We start from the raw sequence: 11,180 nt of genomic DNA, 5'->3' as shown, positions 1-11,180 counted from the left end.
TGTTGTGGTGATGTATCACACTGTTACTATAGTTAAAAAATCATGAAATGTGTTAGGCAATAAACCATTCCATGCCTTATATGCAAACGTGGCAAGATTTACACGAAAAATGTCGGTAACTTTTAATAAATTGAGATTCTTGAAAAGTTGATTTGTGTGTTCACGAGGGGAAACACGTGAAATGTGGCGCATGGCTTTCTTTTGGAGAATAATAAGAGGATGAAGATTGGTTTCTGGCGTGCCAGACCAGATAATTGAACAATATGAGATGTGTGGAACGACCAAAGTTTGGTAGAGAGTCTTAATTAACGACCGAAAACCGAGTTAGAATTGACCCACACATTATTTCTAGCCCCTTTCCCCCACCTTGCGCATTGGAACTTGTAGCTCATAGCGCTAACGTCACCCCACAACAGACATACACAAAATAACGTTTTGTTGCTGTTGAATAGCTTTGGAACTGTATACACTTGCCAACTTCAACGAGGTGAAGATAGGAAAAGAAAAAGAAGAAAGAGAGAAAAGAAGAAAAGGATGGAGTAGAAAATACGGCAAGAAAACGGGAAGAGAAAGAGGAACAGTGACAAATTATTCGAATTTGTAAAGCAAACAGCAGATATCACATCATATCAGTGAGCATGAAAATGGCGTTCCACGATAAACAGCCTCCAAACCATGGGCGCAGATCCTGGTGAGGACAGCGGGACGCGTCCCCACCAACTTTTTCAGTAGTGGGGACATGATATACCGTGTCCCCACCAATTTGTCTTGACCAATAGCTGCATTTCAAGTTCCCCTGTATTGAACTTTGGCGCAGTTTGATCCAGCATTGTGCAAATGACATGCAGTAGTTCTCATTTTATTGTATTTTATCCACAGTTGTTAAATATAGGACGGAAATCGCATTTGCGGCAGTCTATATTTGTTTTCTGGGAGAGGACCCCAGACCCATCGTATATACAAAAGTCTACTTGGATTATTTGTCCCCTGATTTTCTTTCTGCAGACGTCCATGTATTTCTCCAAACTAAATTTCTAAGCCATGAGATCTAATACTTAAGGAGGTTTAGGAGCATCATTAGGTCTGGGAAGTGTTATTTCCGGCGATCTGGGAGGTATATTTGCCCCAAAAAATCGTACGCTACGCGCGAACCCATGGTCGCGCTCCGCTTAGATAGTGTCATAGAACAGACACGCGTCCCCACCATTATCCAAGACTAATCTGCGCCCATGCTCGAAACTGTCGATGTGTGTAGTTTTCGGTTTCGGAAATATCTGGTATATTTTTATTTCCTTCAACGAAATTTTTTAGTAGCCGTCTGAATTTTCGAAAATTCCCTAACCAACATTCTTCATCATACTTCATCATGCTCGTGCAAATTTTGACCCGTCTGTTAGGGTTTGAAGGAGGTTTTTCTATATCGGTTGTCCATAGATGATATTTTGTGCAACATTATGGGTATGTTTTGAAGTGAATTTATTCACGAGAATTGTGAATTTTCAAATTCTGAACAGTGGGGCTGACGGATATTGTGGGCCGCGATGAAGAATCACCTACAAAAGCAATGATCCACAGGATATGTGATGAAGTCGAACATGATGTGTGACTGGTGACAATCTTCAAAAAGGTTATAGATGAGAAAAAAAGTATTTGGAAAAACTTGGTTCTCAGGCAAAAGTGTACATATGGTTGGCCAGTTTCAAGCCCGAGAAGTGCCATTTCCGGTGATCTGGGGGTACCAAAACCAGAAATTTGCTTGTACGCTGCGCGCCAACTAATGGTGGCGCTCCGCTTATATAGTAATACGCGTCCCCGGTTTAGAAAATCCTGCATACGCCCCTGGTTAAATGCAGCTTTTTAAGGCCTGGGCAGTGCCATTTACTGCAATCTGGGAGGCAATATTTGCCGAAAAATTCTTGTGCACTTCGCGCCAACTCATGGTGGCGCTCCACTTAGATAGTGAGCCAGCAGTTATGACTTTTTATTTCATCAATGGCCTGCACCCCCCCCCCCCCCCACTTCTGACAAGAAATCTCCGCCACTGTCTAATGGCAAAGCATTCCAATCTTTTAAAGTGGGGGGGGGAGAAGGAAAATTTATACTAATTCTTTTTCATTTTCGTGTTGAAAGCAAGCATTACATGTTAACATTATTTAACGTTAGAAAGTTCATGATTGTAGCAACGACATTTCCAGGGCGGCAACGACATTTCCAGGGCGGCACCAAAATTTCCTGGGTTGGGAAGGGGGGATGGTGGTAAGAGGATGGCAAGCAAACAGTTTGGCTGTGTAAACATTTTGAGAGTGCAATAAATATATAGAGTGCACTTCATGGGAAAATTTGTACAAAAAAGTGTATCTCGAACTCCTCCTAGGCCGTAAGTCCGATCAAGTTCAAACTTGAAGGGTAGGTGTCGAACCATGTAAATTCATGCCTGCGTGATTGATGACGTCATAAGTCACAGGTCAGAGGTCAAATATCCAAGAACGGTTGTTAAGCCATTACCTGCTTGTCAGTTAGTTGGCAAATGTCATTAGACCACAAGATATGTAGAGAATAATGGCAGGACAAATTTTAAAATTATACTTATTTCATGACGGGAGGCAATTCCATGAATTGCCCTCTTGTTTATATTTTGGAGAGATCTAAGGGTAGCTGCTGCGTGTTGAAATACATGTTTGGAAGTTGAAGATTACAAGTCGTCTACATAGCTAAAAATCTACACGGTCATGATACGGAAAACTGAAGTTGCCCTGAACGGTCAACATGTATAGGCCATCTATATAGTTATATACGGCTCTGCAAATGGACAGAGCCGTAAACATACGACTCTGCTTATGGAAGCTTCTGCAAGGCCCAAAGACCACATTACTGTTACGAACGACTGATTAAGTCACTGGGGGATCGGAAATGGTAAGGGGTATGGGCATGGGCGGCGATCACGGGGGGGGGGGGGCGGGGGGGACATGTCCCCCAATATTTTAGGTGGGGGAATATAGTATCTCATGTCCCCCCAATATTTGATGGCAAAGTTTTTTGTGTGGCTCTAAATAGAAAATAATGCGTGAGATTATTTATCCAAGTCGTATTTGGCCGTGGCTATAAAACTTCATCCAACACATGCTGCATGAGGTAAATGACTCTCCGTGGTCGTTTCTGTGACCTGTGGCCGTATAGCATGTTGTCACTCATGATTATTATCATGTCTATACATCTCTTGTGTATGAGTGTAAGTACGTACAATCATATGAACCACATCGATATGGGTTCACTGGGTTTCTATTTGGCCTGTTTCCTACAAGATTTCTAACCGCGGGCGGGTAACCTGGGGGGGGGGGGGCAAAGGGGGAGACCGCCCACCCCCCTCGAGCATATTTTCTTGGTATTTTTTTATGATATCGAAGTTTTATAGGAGGCGTTATAAGAGGTTTTAATATTTGTAAAACAATAAATTAACCGTGTCTGAGTTTTCGCAAATTCCCTGACCAACATTCTTCATCATACTTCCCTCTACTCGTGAAATATTGAACGGTCTGTTAGGGGTTGAAGGGGGTTTTTCTTTATTGGTTGTCCATAGATGAAATTTTGTGCAACATTATGGGTATGTTTTGAAGTGAATTTATTATTCAAATTCTGAACAAATAATCGGCTTATAACCTTGAAAATTTGGGCTGTCGGGTATTGTGTGCCGTTACGTAGTATTACCTACGAAAGAAATGATCCACATGAGATGCGAAGAGGTCGAACATGATGTGTGACTGGTGACAATCTTGAAAAAGGTTATGGATGGGGAAGAAAACTATTGGGATAAACTTAGCAAAAGTGTACGTCTGGTTGGTCATTTTCAAGCCCGAGAAGTGCCATTTCCGGTGATCTGGGGGCTATCAAAACCAAAATTTATATATATATATATATATATATATATATGTATATATACATATATATATATATATATATACATATATATATATATATATATATATATATATATATATATATATATATATATATATATATATATATATATGTATATGTATATATACAAAATATCACGAAGCGCGCAAACAATTTGGGGATGAAAGTTGCTACGCGCCTGCACCCAAGAAAATGTCCCCCCCCCCCAATATTTGAAACAAATCGCCGCCCATGGGTATGGGTATGCTACAACAATAACGTAGTTGAGAGGCGCTATTGTACAATAGCGCGAAAAAGTTAATCTACATTAGCCTGGCGTACAAAGATTTGAAGTTGAAACTTTGAAGCTGATTGGGACAATTTCCTGCTAATACCCGCAGAAATTTACATTTAAATTTTAAAATTTAGTTCTGTGTTAATACAACTCAATAATTTCCTCTGATATCATGCTTCAAAGCACTCGTCTTGACAGTGCAAACAATTTTATTAGATAAAAAAAATGGCATTGATACTGCCCGTACTGTCAATACGAATGCTTTGAAGCGGGACATGAAAGCACAATTTAGAAAAATAAGTTAATTGGAAAACGATACGGTCAATAACTTAGTTGTATGCAGTCTCAATCAAAGATGGCTGCCCCCAAAACCCGTACCCGGGCACAGAAACTAATTTCCGTGTACCCTGGCCGTAATTACGGGAAGAGTCAGTCCTGATTTGTGGAGTATAGGTGATGCTGTGGCGGTTGATCGTGATATCTAGGTTGAAAAAAATGGCTGGTACGAATACCATAAACTTGAGTGAATATTTCTTGGGAGGCCTCGGTGCGTGCGGTGCTTGTTTGTTTACAAACCCATTGGAGGTAGTCAAAACTCGTATGCAACTTCAAGGCGAGTTGAGATTACGAGGGTCATACAGTAGGCACTATAGGAATGTTTTCCATGCATTTTTTACGATAGGGAAAGTGGACGGCCTGAGGGCTTTACAAAAAGGTTTGATACCTGGGCTTTGGTACCAGCTGTTTATGAACGGAGTACGGCTGGGTACCTATCAAACACTGGTTAACTTTGGCATGACCAAGAATTCTGAAGGAGAAGTTAGTTTACCAAAGAGCGTGGCTGCAGGTGCATTCTCTGGGTGTGTTGGTGCAGTTTTTGGAAGCCCATTTTATCTGGTGAGTATGATGAGAAATACTGAAACTGTGTGGTACAATACAAAAAAAAAACAGTGGTGTTATTAGACAGACAACTCCAACCCCTCCCCCACCAAACCGAAGATGAAATTCAAAAAATGTTCTTGTTTTGGAACTAGTATGCAGCATATCAAGAGAGTGACACCAAGACAGTGTTCTTTCCATGTCAAACCCTGTTATGCTTCAAGACAATCATTTCTTTGCACTCTTCAAAATATTGTCATAATTTCCCAGTGAGAAATGTGTTCATGACTTGTGATCAGGTGTCCCAAATGGAATAAAGTTTCATGGTGGCAGGATGTACAGTTTGTAGTGATCTTCACATATCATTCACAAAGTCAACTTCCTTGGGTAGTAATTTCCCCACAATGTTACTACTGGTGAATAAGGCGATTAACCAGGTTAGGAGGTTGCGATTCAGGTTTCCAAGATTGTGTATGGTTTGAAACTTTATCCTTCACTGACTGTTTAATGTCTGCTAATAGTAGTTGTACCAGAGGTCATTGTCTTAAACTCCAGAAGTTACAAAGTAGGATTAATATTTGGAATAACTTTTTAATAATAGGGTTGTGAATGAGTGGAATGGTTTTCCTGAGAAAGTTCTACTTGCAAGTAGTGTGAATGGGTTTAAGAATGCTCCAGTGGACAAGTACTTTAAGCCTTGTAATCGGGTCTGAGTGTTTGTGTCTTCAGTTTTTTTCTCTCTCCTATAGGGTCCTTGATAGGGACTTGAGTGTCCCTCCTGATCCTTTTCTTCTACTAAACTAAACTAAACAAAAGAAACTAAACTGAAAGCACTAACAGTGTCATGACATCAGAGATTCATCTTGAGACACACCCGGAAATTTTATAAATGTTTGAATGTTATAATGATCCGATAATTTAATTTGCATAAATGATAAGAACATGAATAAATAGCACTGTTTACTTGCACTGTTTAGCAAGTGGGCAAACTTGTGAATTTTTAGGCATATATAGCACACTGTGTGTCATATCTTTCTGTATTGTGTAACAGTGTATGTCATTGATTTAGTCCTCCCTGAGTTGATGAATATTCAGTTAGCTTTGATACAGTTAACTGATGCATATGAGCGACCTGAGCTTTTTGCTGAACAGTGACCTGGAAATTTGTATGTATGTATGTTTGTGTATATGTATGTATTTTAGATCCTCCTGCAAGCAGGAACTCGCGAAGAATTAAGCCATCGTTGGCTTATCAAAGCCGCAAGCTGACCGAAGTCAGTCACTTAGATTCATATTTAACGTCCATGATTATGAATTGTCAACAACTCTGTAACTTGAGGACATACATTAATCTTGGAGTGACTCAAACTCGGGACCTTATGATTGAAAGGCACCAGCGTTAACCACTGAGCTAACACTCCTTTGTGGCTTAACACACATTTGTGGCTGCAAAGCTTCTCTCCTGTGGACGTCGACTGAAGAACAATAATACAGAAGGCTGTTGCACAACAAAACTGAACTTCAGCATTTGAGCTACATTTGAGCTTCTAATAGTACTTAGCAACAATGTTTTTGCTCCTAAATTTACCAATGTCTCTCTCGAACTTAAATGCCAGATGTATGGTAACATAAAGAATATTCTATTTCAGATTAAAACACACCTACAAGCTTTGGCAGATCAAAGTATAGCAGTTGGGCACCAGCACCAACACAGTGGGATGATTCAAGCCTTCCGTGGGATAATTTCACGGGAGGGTGTCCGAGGACTTTGGAGGGGTGCAACTGGTGCCATGGCAAGGGTCTCAGTGGGGTCTGCAGCCCAGCTGTCCACATTTTCAAAGTGCAAAGACATTGTAGAACAGTTACAGGTATGGAATTAAATGTATAATGTATACAAGTGTGGATATCCTAAACAGGAAGGAGGATTGATGGGGGGGGGGTTGGGGGGGAACAAATTTAATGCACAGGATAAAAGTTGTATCCGTAATCACCATGTTGAGGTAATATTACAAAAGGATTAGAATTATTTTTAATAATTTAACCTCTCTACCATATATATGAAGAAGGCATAAATATATCGTATATGTACGCAATTATTCCCGCAGTAGAAAAACTCCGTGCCGTGTTGGCCTTTCTTCAATATCCTTCTTACTTTTGATTCAGATTGATTCCTCTTGCATTTCTGTTCTATTCAAATTGAATTTTAAAATTCTTTTTCAGAAAATATTTCTGCCTCAAACCTTTAGTTGGCAAGTTTAGATTTTTTTTTTTGGATTCAAGAAGTGACCTCTACCACAAATCTGGATGTTTGTCATATATCTCTTTGGCAGCCCAGAACTTTTAAAATTGGCACCAAAACTGTTGGTTAAGAGCTTTGTTTTTCCTCCTTTTTTCTTAGATATTTTCTCCAGGGAGCATCCTGATACCATTGGTCGCCAGTATGGTGGGAGGGGTCGCTGTCGTTTGTTGCATGACACCATTTGACGTCATCAGCACTAGACTCTACAACCAAGGAGTCGATGCGAAGGGAAGAGGCCTGTACTACTCGGGAGTAGCGGATTGCTTCTGGAAGATTCTGAATAAAGAAGGACCGTTTGGTTTCTACAAAGGTTGGTCAGCATCCTGGTTCCGGTTAGCCCCTCACACCGTTTTGAGTTTGGTCTGCTGGGATCAACTCAGGGCACTGCACCGGAGTTATAAGACGTAAAACAGAATATAAAAAATATGTTGTTGCGTTTTTGAAATGAATTTAGATTTAGTAACTAATAACCGAGATGCTGTCTCTTCTAATGCGCTATGCTAAGGTTGGACTAGATTCTTTGTTTTTGCATTTGACTACCTTCTAACAGCAAGCATTAACTGCATGATACTATTTTGCTGAAGAAGGGCAATTCAGCATAAAACTTGAAGTAAATTTCTTGCATTATTATCACACCAAAGTGTCTTTTTTCGGGGGCAAAATTTGAAAACATATATCCACTCTTTATCTTACACCAACCACACTCTTATAGCAGGCCAACCTGTGGCTAGGCTATGTGCAATGGCAGATCCAGGAATTCACAAAAGAGGGGGTGTGGCTATGGGATTGTTGATGAGAAGTCAAGTGGTTAAGGCAGTGGACTTGTGATCTAAGGTTTGCTGGTTCGAGTCCTGGCCAGATCATGTGGTTGTGTCCTTTGGCAAGGAACGTAATCTCCATTGCCTCTCTTCACCTATGTGTATAAATGGGGGCCTGCGAGGTAACTTGTAAATATTTTGGCGGGTTCAGGTTTGTGGCTGCGCCCTACGGGAAGTCCCCCAGCGGAAACATAGATGCGCGGCACTGCAGTGCCCCTGGAGAGATTGTTTAAATTTTACACACTTTGGTGTGTGGGTGTGACAATTTACCAGTGACCATAGGTTAAGTTATATAGTCGTGTGAGGGGGCCTTGGCCTCAAACAAGACTGTAAAGTTTCAACTTAAACTTTATGTCAACTACCATGTAGGGAGGTATGGGAATCAGCTCTCAAAGAAAGATAACGTTTCAGTTGTCAAATGGTAAACGTCAGGAGGTCATTTGCTTCCACTTTGTCATTCTAAAAATATTGAGGCATTCTAAATTTGGCGAGCAATGAAAAGGTTTCAGATGACAATCAGAGACCAGATATAAGGCTAATGCTCTTGTTTATTGAATCAGCAAAAGTACTGGAGAATTACTCGAAAAGTGAATGATGGAATGGTATTCCGTACTTAAAATATCCCGTTAAATAGATGGTCCTTATTGCTTTGATGAAGTTGAGAGCACAGTTAAGAGTTAAATGTAAGAAACCTGGTTTGGATGTCTAAGAGGAAGAGTTCTTGCAGCAGCTCTAATATTTAGACTGTTTTTGCCCGTTTTGTCACATTGAAGAAAAAAATGTCAAAGTTTTTAGGATGAAGGTCAAAGGTCATTTTATATGCCAGCTTTTGAACAAAATTTCAAAATATTTGGATTTAGAATGAAATCAATTCACTGCACCCTTTTTGTATATCATTGGGTGAACTGCTGATTGTCGAAATTGTGCTATTTATAAATGAATTTGTTACAACAAATATGTGCAATCATGTAATTAATTAAGGAAGTCACTCCAGTTTCACTCCAAACTTTTCAGCAGAAAATGATTTTTCTTGGACTCAATTTACATCAATTCAGAGGATTATTTTGTACAATAACCTTTATATCAGTGGAAAGGGTAACAATTTTTGATTTCATATCTGATAAGTTTCACTAATTTTGGGCTAATAATGTATGCAAATATGCAAATTGGTTCCCAAATAGCTCATTTTGGAATACATACTACCAATTGTAGTTTTTGGTGTATTTTATGTTAAAATAGTATTATCTGAACTATTTCTTACCATTTGATACCAAAAAAATTGTGGGAATTGGTTGAAAAATGACCGATATGTAAGGATTGGCATAAGAACTGAGGGCATGACCCCTCCTGCCAGGCTATACAATACATAAACAATACACGTACAGTATATACACGGACACGTGAATATTTTGCAAATATTTCTTACGAATTGGTGGCACTATGCAAATATTCATTGCTATACTTTTGTAAGGAAGCTTGTAATGAACATAATATTTATTAAATTTTTGCAAAAGGGCGAAGGGTGACCTAGATATGATTTTTTGAAACAATGAAGACTTTTTCGACATTTTTTTTCGGTTTTTGGACGGGGTTTTGGCAATATTACGATGATAATTCAAATGTCCAATTCTCTATAACCCTGATCTTTTCAGGGTAGTTTTGTATGTGTTGTTGGGCTTGTTCTAGAACATTTATGAAGTTGCTGGCCTGTTTCTAAGTGGTGCCTAGAATTTTATGGAAAAAAATAGTCAAAATGTAGAATTTCCACACTTTTTGAATCAAAACAAAGTTTGAACTAAAATTTTGGAAATAAACATCAATAGCACCCCCATAAAACATAATATTTTTTGAATAGATCTGTATTTCAGCTTTCAGGGAATATACAAATTTTTCAAATTGTTAGGGTTTTTGGGCACAATCCGCACAGTAATAAGTTGAAGGGCTAAGTTACTTAGATAGAGTTTACAACTAACCAAATGTGCATAGAGAATATTTCTCTTGCAATAACATACGATTAACACTGTCTTTCACCAGAATGCCCCTTTCAATTTTTGGTTTTTTTTTTTTGGTGCTGCTCAACATTAAAATTTCTAGAACAACAAAGATCATGAGGTTTTCAAGTTTCATTTAAAACAATTGAATAAAAAAAAAGGTAAATGGTTTGAAATTTTACAAAATGCATGTTGCATGTTATTTATACTGAAAAGAACCCTAAAAAAATGTTGAGAAGATGGAATATTAAGAATCAAATCAAACCCTTTGATTACTCACAAACTTCCATTTTGTAAAACAAATTAACCAATGGGTAGGTATGCCTTAGACTTAACTGTGATTAATGGTAATCTTGAATAATACTGAGCTTTCAAAATTACTATTTTACCCAAAACTGACTAAGACTTCTATTTGCAAGAGCACTCATATTTGACAAATTTTGAAATATCTCAAATAGTTTAATTCATACTATTTACATTTTGGTATTCACCATGGATGTGATCAATTTATTTTGGTTAAATTTTTTTAAACTATTTTGCTTCAAAATAACACAAGAGTTTAAGGTGTTACTATCTGATATCAAAAAGATAAACCTGCCTTATTTGCCAAACCACAATACTCTGCCCATTGTGGAATTAATATTAATATGAACTAACCATAAGGGAATCGGTTTTGTCATGTTTCACGTAAGTTCATAAATAAAATATAATAATGACATCAAACACTCTTCATGTCGTCTTCTGTTCCTTTCTGATATTCCGAGTCAGCAGACCAATTCATGTTTCTTTGTATTTATTTGTTAGTTTGTTTTTACTTGTAACAAAACGATGTAACAAGTAGTAGTTGTATAACTACTATGCACCCGCTTTTTGGATATACGAGACATCTAGCAAAATACATTCGTCGACTTCGTATCAACCTCTCGAGTTATCGTTACTTCAAGATTCATAGCTGAACCGTGAGACAAACGGTACCGTATACCTGATGCAATTCTGTCAAATCA

The 11,180-nt window shown here is 38.6% G+C and overlaps 1 protein-coding gene and 1 long non-coding RNA gene across 2 annotated transcripts in view; both read left to right on the top strand.

Annotated features, from left to right (window-relative positions):
• Positions 1-11,180, top strand: part of LOC139975625 (uncharacterized) — a 233,551-nt gene that overhangs the window by 21,423 nt on the left and 200,948 nt on the right. The window lies entirely within an intron of this gene.
• Positions 4,515-10,897, top strand: LOC139975991 (solute carrier family 25 member 35-like). Its single transcript, XM_071984321.1, has 3 exons — positions 4,515-5,086; positions 6,718-6,936; positions 7,467-10,897. Exons 1-3 carry the CDS (start codon positions 4,646-4,648, stop codon positions 7,773-7,775), a joined length of 969 nt encoding a protein of 322 aa, XP_071840422.1. The 5' UTR covers positions 4,515-4,645; the 3' UTR covers positions 7,776-10,897.

Source organism: Apostichopus japonicus, chromosome 11 (assembly GCF_037975245.1).
Source record: "Apostichopus japonicus isolate 1M-3 chromosome 11, ASM3797524v1, whole genome shotgun sequence".
Lineage (NCBI taxonomy): Eukaryota > Metazoa > Echinodermata > Holothuroidea > Aspidochirotida > Stichopodidae > Apostichopus > Apostichopus japonicus.
Note: the sequence above shows the minus strand (reverse complement) of the source record. Positions and strands in the feature narration are given on the sequence as shown.